This window comes from Bombus vosnesenskii, unplaced genomic scaffold, assembly GCF_011952255.1.
Source record: "Bombus vosnesenskii isolate JDL3184/JDL3185 unplaced genomic scaffold, Bvos_JDL3184-5_v1.1 scf7180000013265, whole genome shotgun sequence".
Classification (NCBI taxonomy): domain Eukaryota; kingdom Metazoa; phylum Arthropoda; class Insecta; order Hymenoptera; family Apidae; genus Bombus; species Bombus vosnesenskii.
The window spans coordinates 3,184,639-3,200,826 of record NW_022882925.1 but is presented as its reverse complement, the minus strand read 5'-3'; the positions used below and the strand labels follow the sequence as shown (position 1 = coordinate 3,200,826).

Below are 16,188 nucleotides of genomic sequence, written 5' to 3'. Positions count from 1 at the left end.
ATTTTAGAATTAATTTAAGTTCCAATGATGTTAAAATTTGTAACAAGAAATATAAATGTATTTGTAAAAATATCTTATGTAAAGATTAATAATTTCAATTACTTTTATTCTTTTACTATCGAAAATTAAGTAGAATTATTTGCATAATTAAATCGTACTAGCCTACTTTTATGTATTTTTTCTATAAAAAAGTTAAGAATCGTAACGTTTATCTAGATAATTCTAGATATGACTGACTAGAAAATAATCTATCAAGTACAAACTATATAATAGAAAGTATAATAAGAAATATATAATACAATGTTCTTCATTATATTATATATTGTTATGCAATTACATAAAATGTTGTACGAGATATCTTTATTTAAGTGTGCCAAATTTATATGCTTGTAAATAAGCAAAAAGATGAACTAATTTATATACATAAAAAATCTATCACACATCATTATAGAGATATTTATATAAAATTCGCGTGTACTTATATGTACATCTTCGCAAGCAAATAAAATACGATTATAAATCGAAATATGGATCAGGCGATAAATAGTCATTATTTTTCATAAAAAGAAAATATTCTTTTAAACATTAGAATTTATCGGAAATTAGTTTGAACCAACATGACATATTTTGGATCTTACTAAAGAGCTAAATAAACAAGCTTGCTCTTAATGTTAATGTACCATCTGTTGCATTTAGATTAAGCTCTTGGGATTATGATTAAACCCTCAGTACCTTATTAGAATTCATATAGTTCTTATACCTTAGTATATTAAAGGACATGGATTTTTTACATCTGTTGAATAAGACTTGCATATTAGACATACAGTGGAATTATCATATGAAGAATATCTACGAGTTTATAACTACCAAGTCGGAAGTATGATTTTGTGTTTAAAAAATCATCCTGTTATTATATTCACTATCAGTGTAATTGATAAATATATAAATTCTTAGTGGGAAAATGTCGACACTAGTAAGCATACGTTTCCTTCAGAAATTTGGGAAATACGACCTACATTGGAATTAATCGGAAAAATCATCAGTGTTTTACCAATTATCATCATTGGGTCCTTAGCTAATGGTGGATTAATTTATGTGGTGCTCAAAGAAAGATCATTACGCACTACGACAAATCTCTTGATTGTGAACATGTGTATCGCAGATTTTGGTACGTGTTTGATTTGTCCGTGGATGTTTCTTTGCATTGATCTGTTCCAAAATTATATTTTGGGAGATATTGGCTGTCGAACGGATGGGGCATTAGTGCATGCTTTAACATTAGTTGCAGTTTTTAACTTGAGTGCAATCAGTTATGATCGCGTTTCGGCTATTGTTCTTAATTGCTCGGGAAAATTATCAAGAAGGTGATAAAACAAAGTACTAATAATATCAAAAACTTATACGAGAAATTGTATACATTTTTATATTTCTTTATTGAAGGATGATGCATATTTTACTTTTCTCTACTTGGATTTGTGGAATATCTGTTGCTATCCCTTTAATCTATTTTCGACATTACTACGAAAGACAATGGAAAAATTATTTAGAAACGTATTGTACTGAAGACACTGTGCTTGTCTACCCCTATTGGCATATCTTTGCCAGTTTAAGCGTTTGGGCACCATTGGCTATTATGGCAATATGTTACTCAGCCATTCTTATAAAAGTATTTAAATAATAAATATTTAATCTTCCTTACATGTAATATAAAAATATAGATAAAACTTCATATTTTATTTTCTATTTCTAGTTAGATCGCTATGAATCACAAGCTCTGAGAAGTAAGTATTCTATTGTAGTAAAATATAAAAGAAGAGTAGCACGAGTACTGGCATTAATAGTTCTAGCATTCATTGTATGCCGTGTACCATTTACTGTGTTAATAATTCAAAGGGCACAGTTATTGGAAGAAACGCCTAAAACAGGACAAGCAGAATCTATGTACCCATTATGGTAATTATTTCAAAACCATTTCATTAATAAAATATTCCTTCAGTGTAGCGTATAATATACGTATAAATTTTTATAGGTATATTAGTAGATATTTAATACTGCTTAATGCAGCAATAAATCCTTTATTATATGGTTGTAGTAGTAGTTCACTAAGAAAGGAATTAGCATTGTGCCCAGCTACATCTTGGTTAATCTACAAGAAGAAAGAACGAAAATCGAAATCGTGCAATGTTTCACAATTAAGGGCACAGAATTTTCATGATCTAAGACCACGATCTCCTTGTATACGAACGAATTATAATGACAGAGATACAATACCGAATATTTCATCAACTACTACATAAGTAAATTTAGAAATCAATCTACTTTAATTTCGATATGCCTTATATATTTTATTGAGAAATATAACAAGGATATAATGAGCAGCATCTAATATATCAAATCCCTTACACGGATGCACTTTTTATCTATTTTTGTGTTGTATACTTACATTTCAAAAATATAAAATAGTAATGCAAACAGTTAAACGAAGTAAAAATGGCAGTTTTAAATATAAAGCACTTCTCGATCAAATCGAGATTCAATCTATTTTTGCACAAGTAGAAAATAAAAATGCATGTATACCTAGACATCTGAAGTATTATTATTTAATCGCTACATTTTTAAGACTGTCAGCTGTAAGTTTTCCACCACTGGCAGTAAGTAAAACGTTTCCACTCCAAGATGCCTCTCCACTACCATTTACTACAAGATCAACCTGTATAAAGAATTAAATTCTGGTAATTTAAAAATATATAATCCTTTTTACTTTATTAAATAAAAAATAATAAACGTACCTGTAATTTTTCCCATACTTTTTTCTTTGGATTAAGTACATCGTCTGGCGATCCATCTTCGTATCCATCAACAATGACTTTTTCACCTGGTTTACTATCAAGTGGAGGTCTCAATGGTTCAACTCGCCTTACTGGTTCATCCCTACATATTAAATTATGATTAGAGAAATTACTTATGTAATAAAAGAAATTTATTGATTTAACTGAAACATACACAGAAGCACATAAAACCATTCCATGAGATTGGACACCTCTTAAATTTGCTGGTTTCAAGTTTGCAAGGATAACTACCATTCTGTCTTGCATCTCTTCTATGGGTACATAATTTACAAGTCCACTGATTATTGTACGAGGTCCACTAGCTTCTCCAATATCAATTTTTTCTATATAAAGTGAATCAGCATCAGGATGTTTTGATACTTCAACTATTTTTCCAACTCTGATGTCTAACCGAGCTGGTGTTAATTCCTCTACCACCTCTAGATGTTTGATATAAATATTATAATATTATATAAATTTATAATTTGCTTAATGTTCATATTTCATATAAAAAGTATTACTTGGTTTTTGTGGAGGATATGCTTTACTCAACAAACTTTTTAATTTTGGATCTGCTTCAAATTCTTTCCTAATTGGATCTAAAAGTCTATTAATATAAACCTCAACCGCACTTTTCAAATCTCCAGGATGTATTTCTTCTTTAGCAAAGGCATTCTCTAGATCCTCAAATGTATCAAATGATATATCTCCACCTAAAAATAATAAAATTTATATTACAATAAATTTACTAAAAATTCCTAGAATAATAAAAGTAACACAAACCAAATTCAGCTGTCCTTTGTATATTAAAGGTTTCTCCTTCTTTTAATAAAGGGTATATTACATGTTTAGCAAATGAAAGAACTCCATTGTCATTCACATTACCAGGTTCACAAAATGCTTTTTTTAATTTCTTTTTAATAACTGCAGCATTATCCAACAAATCAATCTTTGAATCTTCTTCAGAAGAAGACATTTTTGATCCTGCTAAGCCAGGGACTAAAATACAATTTCATATACTGTATACAGTAATCTTAAAGTTGTTATATTTAATGGTTTTATATTGCATACATACTCATTGGATTCATTAAATGGATACGTTTTTCATATCCAAGCAATGGCAAATACTTTTCTGAGAAGGTGAAGATCTTTCTTTGATCTAACCCACCAAATTGAGCATCAACTTCCAAATAATGTTCATCTAAAGCTTGCAAACCTGGATACAACAATCCAGAGAGCAAAGGGTTTGCAACTTGTTTAACTACTTCAGCACCTGCTTTTTTTGCATCATGCTCAGTTACAACAGAACTTAAACGATACACATCTAATGTATATTCCCTACAATATATTTGATTAATAAAAAATGATTAATATAGCATGATCATAGCAAATTATATATGATTACTTACTTAGATAACTGATAATCTGTTCCCTTAACAAACTTCAACTTTTCCAAAGGTACATCTATAGACCTAAGCATAGCTTTGATTATTATTTCATAATATTGAGTACGAAGTTCTAAAAGTTCCCATGGTGCTTTCATGTTATCCAAATACGCATGAAGATCAGCAAATAATACAGTAACCTCTGCACCAGATTTTAAGAAATCTGCTATTTTAGATATTGGTGTAAAGTAGCCAATATGAGGTTTACCAGTTGTAGCAGTACCCCAATAAAGCTTCAAATCTCGTTGTTTGAGAATACTTTTAAGTTTCTCATCACCAAGCCATTCAGCTAAGTTTCTGGTGATGAATTCATACTTCTCCTCCCATTTTAATTCGACCATGTTTGTTGCTCTAAATAAAATACGAAATTAAAATATTAAAATTACAACAACATAATTTAAAATAACATTGCTAACAATAACAATTAAGTAAAATAACACACGTGTTTGGCCACGTGTACAACACGTCAAATTCTTAGATTTAACCTCGTAATATTTTATTACAAGTTTAATTTCAATAATATTGATTTCATTTCGGCATTACATAATCAGACATAATCATTACAAAATCAGATATTATTAAGTAAAGTACAACAAATTAATACCAACAGTATAACCTGATAGTGACAGATAATTGTAATTACTTATTTTACAATTATTCGGAATGAATTAATTAAAAATAAAAATTAACAAACAATTTACTTATTATAACCTATATGTTTTAATATTACAATTAAATTAATTACATCGCGTAACTTCTGCTAAAGTACCAAAATTTCGCGACTTGCAAAACTGGAAAAAGCTGATAAGTCGAACGCATATAACTGAATGCGAGTTGCGACTGACACTGACACTCGACATATGTACAAGAAGTAGGTTGTACCCTACATTGTGTATAATATATGGGCAAATGCAACTTGTAAATTCGCGATAACGTTACATCATTTATTTCTTTTTAATATTGAAATGACATGAAATGTAATACAATAAACAGCAAAAATGTATAAATATTTAAACGATTAATCTAATATTTCAATTTTCTTTATTGTCATTTCCTCTCAATATTATTATCTTAATTATTAACCTAAATTTTTATATCTTCTTTCTCCTGACTAGTTTCATTGCTTTGTTTTGGCGTATTTGGTTCCAAACTAACATCTTTACTACTAATACCTAATTTAGTAATTAATTCATATCTTTCCTTAGCAACCTTTTCCAATCTCTTATAAAAAGTTGATGTTACAGTAAACATACGTTTGAAATCACGGCGATCTAAGCGCAGTAATTCACATACTTCTAACGCAATTGCACTTTCTAATCTTCTTCGATCGGGATATATTAAAGCTGCTTCACCGAAATAGCTTCCATCCTTCTCGTGACATATCTTACAAAAAAAATTAATAGTTGTATCTGTCATATGGAAGAAAAACGACTTTTCATAATCTATGTCAATACTGAATTTTATATACTTCTTTTCCATTGAATGTAATAAGAGCAACGGTTCCACTGACTATAAAGAACATACAGTCACCGTCAGTTTTACTTTTATATATGATATCTTCGTTGAGATAAATAACCGGTTTTAAAATTCCTATAAAGATTATTATAATCAAAAAGAAAACCAAACAACTTTCAAAATAAACACACAAATAAAAAAACATACATATGTACATATTTTTTCTATATCTTACCCATTAAATTTCCAATAATGCCGCGTGGTAAAGAATGTAAAATGGTCGCTATATCTACTAATCCGCGGCTACCGTGAATCATGATTTCTTGATTCAAATGATCTAAATATGAAAATGCAAATAGCAAATGAAATACAAGCTATATACAAACTATAATACAAGCTATATGTATGTATATTAACTTGATAAAGTTCGAGATATAGCATTCTCTTTAAAATAACTGCCCTGAAAACGATACTCATAATAAGCAATAAGCTTTTTCTTAAGATTCTCTGGAAGTTTCTTTTCGTGAATATATTCTTTCACTTGATGCATAATTCGTTGATATTTTAATTCTGGTTCTGCAGCTGATTGAACTAATTGTAAAACTATGACTGTTATAATATGAAAAACGATTAGACATTTGTTCTCAATGCATAATTAAAAATTAATTATGTCAAAAAAAAGGATTACCCATAAAATATATTGTACATCCTTTTCCAAACAACAATAAGATACAACGTATTATTGTATCGGATTTACCCAAGGAATGGAACTCTATGAAACTTGATGCAAAGAAATTGCTCATACCTATGTGATAATAGGTCAGATAAATATCAAAGTCGGATTTCTTGTACAATCCGGTAGTAAACAGAAACATATCTGAATTCTGCAATAGATTGTAATTCTACAATAAATCAGTCATTGAAGAGTTAAAGTAAGCATAAAGTAAAAATGAATTTATACCTCTTTAGTAACGCCAGTTATATGTGCAATAATAAATGGAAAGATGTGTGTTATACAGCTACACCAATGAAATATTAACAGTACCAAAAACGCTAACCAGATGGACTTCTCTTCAGCGTGAGAAATTGGAAAATTCTGAAAGATATTTCTCTTTATGTATCAACATAATAATTAGATAATACACACATATATATATATTTTTTTTTGTCTCTGCAAAGTTTTGTTCACTCTTATGACTATTTCTTACTGCAATAATTTGTCGCACGTAAAAACGCAATGTATAAATACGTGCAATTTTTATAAGCGGCAAAATTTCAGGAATTAGTAAAATAGAATTTGAATTGGGCCCAGGAGGTAAAATACGATCTTTATAAAACCAAATGTATGGAACTGACGATATAAAATCGATAAAAAAATATCCTTTCACGTAATGCCTATATAAAAACAATAGTTTTAGTATTTCGTTAATTATAATAAAAAAAGAATCTTAATGGATTACCGGATTATTAAAACTGGATCTAGAAAAATTTCATGACCATCTTGTGATTTGAAACCTGTTATAAAATTAAGTACAATATCAAATATGCAGGTAATGTATGCAGGATGCACTGGATCCCAACTTTCTGGACTAGAACTTTTAGCTATTCTCTGAAACGCCAAAATGTATGGTACCATAATGAACATGTACAGGTATATAAATGTCATTAGAAGGTCCCAATAATATCTACATAAATATAAATACACGTTACGATTGAATTTCATCACAATTTTAAGAACACTGTTTGAAAAATTGAAATTACCTTAAGTCACTACAAGGATGTATTACCCACCATGTTAAAGAACGTCCATGTCTTCTCTTTTCAAAAGCAATCGCAGCTAGACTGCGTAAGAAATTTCGTGTTAACGGATGATCCACAGAAACAAGAAAAATTTTCTGAAAGCTTCGTTTCCAGCGGGTATAAAATCTTGCATTTGGCGGTAATTTAGGTAAATTACTGTCGGATGTTTTCGGTAGTTCACAGATATGAATGTCTAACAATCTCTTTGGTACTCCTCGTTTAATCTTCATTTCATAATCCTTTTAATAAAGTAACGCGTAGTGCAATGATATAATATGATTTCTACAACTTTAATATATCTTTATAGAGAAGTTACTTTCAAATCCAAATGTAAACAAAAGATAATAGCTTGCTTCTGTCCCTTTTTTTTTCCAATAAAAGAAATTGAAAAGTTAACATGTCGAATACAGAAGAAATTTTATGTAAACTATTTGATATTCGAGATTGGATCCCTGAATTTTCAATTGGTAAATCCATTTTCTTTTTCCTCCTTTTAATAAATAGACAAGTAGACAAATTATCGCAGAAACGTACAACTTTTTAAGCGACGTAAAAAATTTATATATTAATTATACTTTACACATTATTATTGTTCTACACTGCAACTTAGACACAATATTTACATGGAGACCTAGATAAAATATCTTAGGTGTAGCTGTGACATTATGGATAAATCGTGTACTCATAAAATCTCTTAATACCACAGAACACACACCAAAATTATTTTATACAATGATGGCACCTTGTTGTACAAAATACAGAATATTATATATCGTAACAATTTGACAAATTTCTTACTGTACATATTAAAGCATAAATCATAATGTCCCTACGTTTTATTGTAAAATAATTTCATTCTGAAATCGTAATCTATACGTTAGTATGTACAATAAATTATGAATTTACGATCGATCAGTTTTGAACAAAACAAGTAAATATTAATAATGAACCTGTTAAAAATTTTTCACAATAATAAAATGTTTGCACCCCATATCCTATTAAAATAATTCGCTCTAACTAAATTTCTCCAACAACGAATAAAGATATTCCATAAATAAAACAAATAAACGTCCATAAAAAACGGTACGTAATAAAATATAATATAGAATAATATCTAATGTACAAGTTGGTAAATTTATTCGCTGCTGGTGAAATGAATTGTATTTGGAATGTAATTTTTTTGATACTTATAAGCTATGTCGTTTTCACTATTAGACTGTAAATTCTTTTTTGAAAAAAATATTATGCTGTTCTAAATATTCAGCTTCTTTCTTTTTGTACTTCAGACGATGTAAATCAAGCAGATTTATGTTTCCGGGAGACCTTAATAATTTCTTTAAAAAATGAACCTATGAAGGAGACGGAACCAATAGGCGGTTATTGTATTTTGGTAGAATCCATCGGGCCCAAGGCTCGGGAATTTTTAGTGCATGTGCAATCTTCGATGTCTATTGATGGTCATTTCGGTGGGTCAAAAATTATTAGTTCGGCAACGTCGAAATTCCACTGCCTAGAAGAAAAAAGGACAGAGTTGGTTAATTTTAATAAACCTGTGTTTCTATAATAATATTAATGTTATATAATATTGCAGATTCGTATACGAAGATGGACTGCATGAAAAAACAATTTTTATAGGCATTGAAGAGAATTGTTACTCTGTAAAATTGACACGCACTTGTCTGTGTGATAAATCTACTGAAACTAAAGATTTATCCTTTTGCACTAACAGCAATCTAATAAGTGAAGGAGTAAATATATTACTTATGCGATATTTGGCGCTTATAAATTATGAGGGAACATTAACTTTTGAAAGCATTTCCATTGATGGAGATCTTGCTGAATCCAACTATGTAAGAGAATATGAACGAGTACCGATGAATTTAAAATAAATAACGAAATACTTTCTCTATTAGATATGTATTCCTGCTGAACGTATGGAATTAGATGGACATTATTTAGATGTTTATACGATCGAACGTAAAATATGCAAAGAAGATGGAACTATTCATACTATAAGAACTTATTTAACTCCGAAAGCAAGAATACTCCGACATAATTGGTTGGATGTGCCATATGTATTAAAAATTAATCCATTAACTGATCCAGATGTCCGAAGTAAAACAATAAGAATGGAAACGCCTCTCAGAGAATGCTGGATAGAAGATATTGAAATGTTTTCTAAATATTTAGATATGAAAGTAAGATAGTAAAATATTAAGTATTTTTCCTGTGGAATAATCAATATCAAAATAAAATGCATATTTTACACCATCAATAGTTTTCCAAAATTGCTGAACAAACAGAATATCTAGCTGACCATCCAGAAGTAAAGCAATTGATTGCAGATTACGTTCAAACACTATTAGTTGGTAATCATCTTTTCAACTGGGGAAACATTGTACCAATACTTCTCAAACAGGTCAAATGCACAATATTTTACGATAATGTATTAATATTATTTATAAATTACTGGTCTCCACAGTAAAACCTGAAAACGTGATAGACTTTACAATACAACATTTTAAAGCGTTTGCAAAAAATCCAATGACCTGGGAGACCAGTACATTGAAAGAAGATTATGATAGTAGTGTAACATCACAGCTAGCAGAAAAAAAGTTGGATACATTTTGCGGTATCTGTGGATTTTATATAGATTATACCACATTGAAGAAATTTTCTTCCACATCTTTTACAGAGGAATGTCATGAGATGAAGGCAAATACTTTGAATTATATAACGAAGACAAGCTCATTATTAAAATAAACAATTAATTTCAGAGTTCTGACGGCTTTACAAAATCTATCTGCTCGGAAGATTCAAATAATACTGTACCTGATAATCAAGAAAAATTTGATGTATCTACTCCAATAAATTCTATGCCTGATATCTTACCGCAATTAAAGAGAACTTGTGATCAATGTCAAGCTATTATTCAAGTTTGTGGAGATCATAAAGTAAATTTTATATGTATTTATAATACAATTTTATATCGGTATTATATTTATAAAACAATCATATAATTCTTTAATTTTCAGTCTTATTCGATATGTCCTGGATGTCTTAAAGTATTCAAAATATGTACTAAATGTGCTACTATTGATCAAATATTACAAAAGCTAAAATAATAAAACACATAGTTACAGATTATATTTGAATTTATGAAGAATATTTTCTATTAACATTAAAGTTTACCTGTATCATTTTCTGCTAGGAGATATATCTTTTTGCGAGTTACATATAACACAATTTTCCTAAAAAATAAGATTGAAACATAAAAAAATTGAGAAACTTTCTAAATTACTTAAATTATTTACTAAAAGTAAAATACTTACCACTACCTCGAAATTTGGTAGACAATCTTCATGAAACGAATGTTTACAATAAAATACAACTAGATTCCTTGGTTCTGTAATGAATAATATATTGAAATTAAAGTAATACTAATAATATATTTGAATAATTCATATTATTTTAATAGATACCTCTTACAACTATTTTCCTATGGCAAGCTCCACACATTTGGTCATCTAAAGAATGTGACCATAATCATTAACATAAATGAAATTTTTGCAATCGTTTTAGAATTACAATTATTTAATACTAACCATCTATAAATATCCCTTTTTGATAACATTTAACTAGCCTTTCATGTAAATTGAAATAATCATTGGATAACATTTTTCTACATCCTTCTTGTACTGACACTTGGAGATTGTAGTCACACATCATCTTAACTAAAGCTTTCTTTAAACCAGGAATTTCTAAAGACGGTTCTATTCTTTGTACCATAAGTCTAGGATCAACATATGTGCCTATTTTTTGCAACAAAAATGTAATAGCCTCTGAAAGAAACAAATTAATTTAGTCTCATTAAAGAAATATAATTTTATTATTTAATAATAATTTTATGAAATATTAAAAATATTAGCACTTCATTATTACTTACTGGGCTTATCCAAAGAATAAATAATCAAATCATTCCACAGTTCCTCGTCATCGTGTTCTTGACAAAATGCGATCGCACTCTGCATATCGTTTAATTCTCTAGTCATAAGTGCTAAAGCTTCAGAAGTGTTTCCAATTCTACCAAGTAGATATACCATTTCTGGATAGAATTTTCGCTGACTACAGATATCTAGTGCTTGTTGTATTGGATAATTATTAGAACGGCGTAGAAGAGGTAACAATTTATCTCTTGAATAATTAGCATAAAGCTGGACTAACAATCCATGATATTTATCTTCTGTATCTTTTTTATTTAATTCATCTAAATACTGTTATAAGTCATCTTTGAAATATAGTTATTATGAAAGAGAAATTATTATATTTATTTCACATCTGTTTTTTTATATCTTACCAAGTATAAATATCGATGATTATGCTGCAATTTTTGTACAACGATATCAGATGGTACTGCATCCTTTTCTAAAAAAAATTGTATAGCACGTTCCGCATCTAAATCCATTAAACCTTCTATCATGTCGTAAACGGTATTATACAGATGGTATTTTTTAATAAGCTGAAATACATCTTTATGTCTCAATTTTAAATACATGGCTAACGCTTTGTCGTATTTTTCATCATGAATATATAGAATAGCTAAAGCTTCTAACAGTACATTTTGTCGTTGATTATCAACGATAAGATGTTCCAAAACACCATTTACAACAGCTGCAACTTTATATAATTTAGGAGACCATTCTTTGACTAGTTGAAGAAATCCATCAGGATCCATTTTCAAATATTCATAAAGAACCATTTCGTAAATCAATGGATCTAACGTGACATCGCCTCTTGGGAGATAAGAAGAAATAGACCTCAGTTGGTGAACTCTTGCAAATTTATATACCTGCAATGAAATAGTATTACTCAATGGAACTATGAATGAAACTGGGACATTGTAAAGGAAAAAATGATACTAACTTCTTCCTCCCACAATTTTTTATCCTTTCCTAAAATTTTAGAGCAGAGTTTTCCTGCTTCATCATATTTTCCACAAGCTAACAAATGATCTAAGTATATACGGCCAACATAAACAAAAGTGTACTTTTTACAATCTTTGCCATTATCTAATGTTACTGCCTCTAATGCTTGTTCGAATTTTCCATGACTCAATAGCCACTCAATTCTGTCATCCGCATCATATAAACTAGCTACAACAATATCTTTTGGACTGACAATAAAAAACCTAAAAATAATCATATAAAAATAAGATTAGTTTTGATATAATAAATTTAGTAGAATTGAACTAAATACCTGTTTTCCTCTTTCAAACAGTCTAAATGATAATCATTACAACTGTATTCTTTATAACCACGAAGTGTAAGCGAATTTGCACACACAAGAGTAAAATCATGATACTTTGGTTCAACAACATGTAATGTGGGCCTCTGACTCTTTCCATCTTCATCTAATTCTTTCAAGCAACCTAGTAATACTAACTGATTTTCTAAAGGTGCAATACCGGAAATATAAAAATCCACTTGGAAAGTTGAAACTAAAATTGAAGTTTTATCATTATTATCTACCATTCCTTATATAATTAATAATATCTTTCTTATTACATATAAAATGTATACCTGGATCTACCACAAATTCCGGTAGGTCTCTATTAACCATTTCCTGTATCGACCTCTTTCTAATTTGACAAATTCGCACTATGTCAACCCAACCAATTAATAATGTTCTATCATCTGACCATCGAAGATTACATCTGTAATGTTCTGGTAATGCACTGTATAGAATATGATTAAGAATTAATTTAGCCTCAATAACATATAAAAATTTTGCATATCATTTTCCTACTTACTCAGTAGATCTAGTCCACTTAATGAGACCTAATGAACATTTGGCATTTAAATCATAGATTCTGACACCAGTATCAGATGCCCAAGCCACAAAATGTCCAATCCATGCAATTGATCTTACTCCTCCTTCCGCATCGCACAATACAGTTAGTTTCATTCTGGATAAAAATGTTTTTTCATACAAAACCAATTTATCATCCCCTAGAAATAATTTTCATCTCTGAGAAGCTAATTTTTAAATGTATTTAAGAATTAAATATATAAAACAAAATAACCACCTGTAATAAATCTTCTTCCGCTACAACTTTTATAATAATTTGGATCTATAGCTATACTTTTAACTAATCTACCCATGCTCATATTATGATTATTCTCTGTGCTGTAAAGACCATATATAAAAACTTTTCCATCATCACTACAGGATGCAATGAAATCTCCATTATGGTCTATAGAAATCTGATTGACAGCAACTGTATGTGCTTGTAAACTTTTAGACTGTATATTATTTCCTTGATGATCTAAAAGATGTATCATACCCCAGTGTGAACCCAGACATAGGAACTAAACAAAGATTAAATTACTGTAATAAGCATTAATGTAGCGATAGTAGTATGTCATGCAAAAAATTAACCAAGATTTAGAATTTCGACTATATAATGTATACATTCTACTATGCTTAACCTTCATAACATAACATTATTATCATATAATTTTTACAAGTAGTATTAATTATATTTCACACCTTAGGATGTACTGCAATGCAACTAGCTGCATCATTTTGTAATATATGTTCTAAATCATTTCGTACTCTGACGTATTTGAGTCTAGGTTCTACCTCATCTACCTCAGAGTCTGAATCATTCTGATTATTCTGTTCTTCCTATAAAATATAATTTTACACAATCAATAATCTCCACAGCATTTTATTAATAAAGAATTATAAGTAATACCTTATTCGAGGTATTTTCCATGCCCGTTTCTTTAATTTTTTGATTATAAAGAAGCTTACTAATGTTCGTAACCACGAAATGTCAAATCTTTTCTTCGTATACAGTTATATATCATAAACTTTCTTTTTCCTAGTTTCGTTCCTAGTACTTTACATTAATTTACATCACGAAAAAATCATTAGAGGAATTAAAAATGTTCAAAAATACATTTTCAATAAATAATTCTGTAAAACGATAATCATACAACATACTAATACAAATACAGTGGCTCTTTTCTAGTGGGGCTAGTTTCTATATTACCAAATATTAGTACAGTTTATTTCACTATGATGAAAGATCAATGTCAATTAGTGTTGCGTTTGGAGATTGTTATTGTATACAAAAATAACGAAAACACTGTTTCTCCTTGTTAATTACTCATTGTGTTCTGCAAATATATTGTCTTTCAATAGAAAATAACTCAAAATGTCCAGAAATAGTAACAATTATAACGATAGCACGTCGTCTACACGATCACCACAACAACGCAAAGAGATTCTAAGGAGGATTATAACTAGAGCACAATCTTTACGTATGATTTTTAATAATATGCATTATAAAAAAATTAAATATTATACGCAATGTAAATTTTTTAGAAGATGCAGTTAATGCTGATACTATACACACTTTGGAATTATGTATGGAAGAGACAGATAATATAAACTCTGAAACAACTTTAGAAGAAAAAGGTATATAATTCTTAAGCGTATTGTTCTTCATTTGATTTATTTTGATTTCTTCAAATATTTTCTTATCATTTTATATGTTATTTTTTAGTGCATAATCAAGAAGAGGTATTAATGGATTCAGAAATGATGAGCATATCTTCTAACATTTTAAAACAATGTACAAGATCTTTGACAAAATTTGTATGTTCATATAATCAAGCGGAATTTGCTGAAAAATTGGTACATGTTGCATCAATAAGTACTTTTCTTGTTAACAACTATTGTTCCTAAATAAGTTATTTATTAATTTAGGTGGAATATATGAAGAAATGTTCTGATATTACATCAGAAACACCAGATTGGTCATTTCTAGAATCACGAGTTACAAAATGTTTTAAAAGAACACCACATTATACCACATTACTAGGTTTTTATCAAATTTTATTGTTACAATTTGTATGACTAATATGAAGAAGATATTGTATTTTTATCTTTCATATTTCTAGGTACTTTGGTACCATTAGAAAAGAAGGAAATTAACAAAAGAAAACCAACAGTTAGAGAAGCTCAAGCACAAATAAAAAAACCAGATAAAGTAGTGGCAGTTGAAAAAGAAGAAGAAAGTGCAGAACAAACTGTAAAAATGAACAAAATCATCTCTAAATATTATAAAACCTACTCCAAACCTCTTGATTTTTTTAAATTAATTTTACATCCAAATGATTTTGGAAAAACTATTCAAAATATTTTACAAATGTCCTTTCTTGTCCGAGATGGAAGGGTAATAGTAGCAAAAGGTAATATTAGTTTTGACAATTACAAACTATGATTTCTATTTATTAAATTTTACTTTGTCAACAGATGAATCTGGAATACTTGTTGTTCAACCCTGCTCTAGAGACATGACAACTGAAGTAATGGCAGGAAAGAGGTCTAACATTCAAAACGTGATGTATCTAAACATGGAACAATGGAAGGTAATCACAATTTCATTCATGTATACATACTCATGTAATTAAATGTTGCTCTATACTAAATAATTTTATATTTCAGATTTTAAGGGACACTTATCGAATAAAAAAACCAATGATTAAATCTGATACTGAAACATAATAATAATTACTCTTAAAGAGCAATAATTATTTATAAAATGTAAATTATTTCCATAATTAAACTAAACAAATTATACTTCTTTC

The 16,188-nt window shown here is 28.9% G+C and overlaps 6 protein-coding genes across 9 annotated transcripts; 3 read left to right on the top strand and 3 right to left on the bottom strand.

Moving 5' to 3' along the window:
• Positions 1–539: 539 nt before the first annotated feature.
• On the top strand, positions 540–2,375 carry LOC117243383 (neuropeptide Y receptor type 1). Its single transcript, XM_033510821.1, has 5 exons — positions 540–877; positions 955–1,364; positions 1,441–1,666; positions 1,751–1,953; positions 2,030–2,375. Exons 1-5 carry the CDS (start codon positions 779–781, stop codon positions 2,295–2,297), a joined length of 1,206 nt encoding a protein of 401 aa, XP_033366712.1. The 5' UTR covers positions 540–778; the 3' UTR covers positions 2,298–2,375.
• Positions 2,376–2,383: 8 nt separating this feature from the next.
• On the bottom strand, positions 2,384–6,787 carry LOC117243352 (tyrosine--tRNA ligase, cytoplasmic). 2 transcript variants are annotated; one of them, XM_033510753.1, is made up of 13 exons: positions 6,690–6,787; positions 6,417–6,612; positions 6,146–6,337; positions 5,964–6,065; positions 5,742–5,863; positions 5,569–5,656; positions 4,238–4,643; positions 3,904–4,166; positions 3,612–3,827; positions 3,350–3,541; positions 3,004–3,268; positions 2,790–2,931; positions 2,384–2,710 (listed from the first exon to the last, which is right to left on the bottom strand). In XM_033510753.1, the coding sequence occupies exons 2-13, from the start codon at positions 6,601–6,603 to the stop codon at positions 2,597–2,599; spliced, it is 2,289 nt and encodes a 762-aa protein (XP_033366644.1). In that variant the 5' UTR covers positions 6,604–6,612; positions 6,690–6,787; the 3' UTR covers positions 2,384–2,596. The 2 variants fall into 2 exon arrangements, with proteins under 2 accessions (XP_033366644.1, XP_033366643.1); XM_033510752.1 differs by lacking the exons at positions 5,569–5,656; positions 5,742–5,863; positions 5,964–6,065; ... (1 more) ...; positions 6,417–6,612; positions 6,690–6,787 and adding an exon at positions 5,019–5,176 and having other exon boundaries at positions 2,498–2,710; positions 4,238–4,624.
• On the bottom strand, positions 6,781–7,483 carry LOC117243379 (potassium/sodium hyperpolarization-activated cyclic nucleotide-gated channel 1-like). Its single transcript, XM_033510815.1, has 2 exons — positions 7,189–7,483; positions 6,781–7,123 (listed from the first exon to the last, which is right to left on the bottom strand). Exons 1-2 carry the CDS (start codon positions 7,449–7,451, stop codon positions 6,802–6,804), a joined length of 585 nt encoding a protein of 194 aa, XP_033366706.1. The 5' UTR covers positions 7,452–7,483; the 3' UTR covers positions 6,781–6,801.
• A 562-nt stretch (positions 7,484–8,045) lies between these two features.
• On the bottom strand, positions 8,046–14,440 carry LOC117243333 (vacuolar protein sorting-associated protein 41 homolog). Of its 3 annotated transcripts, XR_004495443.1 has the most exons (15): positions 14,286–14,440; positions 14,078–14,215; positions 13,614–13,896; positions 13,338–13,536; positions 13,108–13,262; positions 12,785–13,025; positions 12,452–12,716; positions 11,886–12,377; positions 11,475–11,802; positions 11,134–11,370; positions 11,011–11,055; positions 10,861–10,934; positions 10,721–10,779; positions 10,421–10,644; positions 8,066–9,038 (listed from the first exon to the last, which is right to left on the bottom strand). XR_004495443.1 is itself a non-coding variant. In XM_033510708.1 (14 exons), exons 1-13 carry the CDS (start codon positions 14,304–14,306, stop codon positions 10,726–10,728), a joined length of 2,532 nt encoding a protein of 843 aa, XP_033366599.1. In that variant the 5' UTR covers positions 14,307–14,440; the 3' UTR covers positions 8,066–9,038; positions 10,721–10,725. The 3 variants fall into 3 exon arrangements, 2 of the variants coding, with proteins under 2 accessions (XP_033366601.1, XP_033366599.1); XM_033510708.1 differs by lacking the exon at positions 10,421–10,644; XM_033510710.1 differs by lacking the exons at positions 10,421–10,644; positions 14,286–14,440 and having other exon boundaries at positions 8,046–9,038; positions 13,614–13,853; positions 14,078–14,210.
• Positions 8,856–10,414, top strand: LOC117243385 (ciliogenesis-associated TTC17-interacting protein-like). Its single transcript, XM_033510824.1, has 5 exons — positions 8,856–9,058; positions 9,120–9,378; positions 9,442–9,726; positions 9,807–9,897; positions 10,011–10,414. Exons 1-5 carry the CDS (start codon positions 8,880–8,882, stop codon positions 10,289–10,291), a joined length of 1,095 nt encoding a protein of 364 aa, XP_033366715.1. The 5' UTR covers positions 8,856–8,879; the 3' UTR covers positions 10,292–10,414.
• An 82-nt stretch (positions 14,441–14,522) lies between the features above and the next one.
• Positions 14,523–16,184, top strand: LOC117243371 (EP300-interacting inhibitor of differentiation 3). The gene is made up of 7 exons (XM_033510798.1): positions 14,523–14,856; positions 14,921–15,013; positions 15,102–15,232; positions 15,305–15,419; positions 15,499–15,789; positions 15,854–15,969; positions 16,046–16,184. Exons 1-7 carry the CDS (start codon positions 14,751–14,753, stop codon positions 16,103–16,105), a joined length of 912 nt encoding a protein of 303 aa, XP_033366689.1. The 5' UTR covers positions 14,523–14,750; the 3' UTR covers positions 16,106–16,184.
• Positions 16,185–16,188: the final 4 nt, after the last annotated feature.

Bases quoted from the DNA above. Each gene is read 5' to 3' on its own strand.
- LOC117243383 (XM_033510821.1), top strand. From the start codon at position 779: ATGGATTTTTTACATCTGTTGAATAAGACTTGCATATTAGACATACAG. The intron at 878-954 runs GTATGATTTTGT...ATAAATTCTTAG, and splicing joins TTATAACTACCAAGTCGGAA to TGGGAAAATGTCGACACTAG. The intron at 1,365-1,440 runs GTGATAAAACAA...TCTTTATTGAAG, and splicing joins TCGGGAAAATTATCAAGAAG to GATGATGCATATTTTACTTT.
- LOC117243352 (XM_033510753.1), bottom strand. From the start codon at position 6,603: ATGTTTCTGTTTACTACCGGATTGTACAAGAAATCCGACTTTGATATT. The intron at 5,864-5,963 runs GTAAGATATAGA...TAATCTTTATAG, and splicing joins CATTATTGGAAATTTAATGG to GAATTTTAAAACCGGTTATT. The intron at 5,657-5,741 runs GTATATAAAATT...TTTTTTTGTAAG, and splicing joins TTACATTCAATGGAAAAGAA to ATATGTCACGAGAAGGATGG.
- LOC117243379 (XM_033510815.1), bottom strand. From the start codon at position 7,451: ATGAAATTCAATCGTAACGTGTATTTATATTTATGTAGATATTATTGG. The intron at 7,124-7,188 runs GTAATCCATTAA...GTTTTTATATAG, and splicing joins GATCCAGTTTTAATAATCCG to GCATTACGTGAAAGGATATT.
- LOC117243385 (XM_033510824.1), top strand. From the start codon at position 8,880: ATGAAGGAGACGGAACCAATAGGCGGTTATTGTATTTTGGTAGAATCC. The intron at 9,059-9,119 runs GTTGGTTAATTT...ATAATATTGCAG, and splicing joins CTAGAAGAAAAAAGGACAGA to ATTCGTATACGAAGATGGAC. The intron at 9,727-9,806 runs GTAAGATAGTAA...CACCATCAATAG, and splicing joins CTAAATATTTAGATATGAAA to TTTTCCAAAATTGCTGAACA.
- LOC117243333 (XM_033510708.1), bottom strand. From the start codon at position 14,306: ATGGAAAATACCTCGAATAAG. The intron at 13,263-13,337 runs GTAAGTAGGAAA...TATTCTATACAG, and splicing joins AAGTGGACTAGATCTACTGA to TGCATTACCAGAACATTACA. The intron at 11,056-11,133 runs GTTAGTATTAAA...CACATTCTTTAG, and splicing joins AAAAGGGATATTTATAGATG to ATGACCAAATGTGTGGAGCT.
- LOC117243371 (XM_033510798.1), top strand. From the start codon at position 14,751: ATGTCCAGAAATAGTAACAATTATAACGATAGCACGTCGTCTACACGA. The intron at 15,233-15,304 runs GTACATGTTGCA...TTATTAATTTAG, and splicing joins CGGAATTTGCTGAAAAATTG to GTGGAATATATGAAGAAATG. The intron at 15,790-15,853 runs GTAATATTAGTT...CTTTGTCAACAG, and splicing joins AAGGGTAATAGTAGCAAAAG to ATGAATCTGGAATACTTGTT.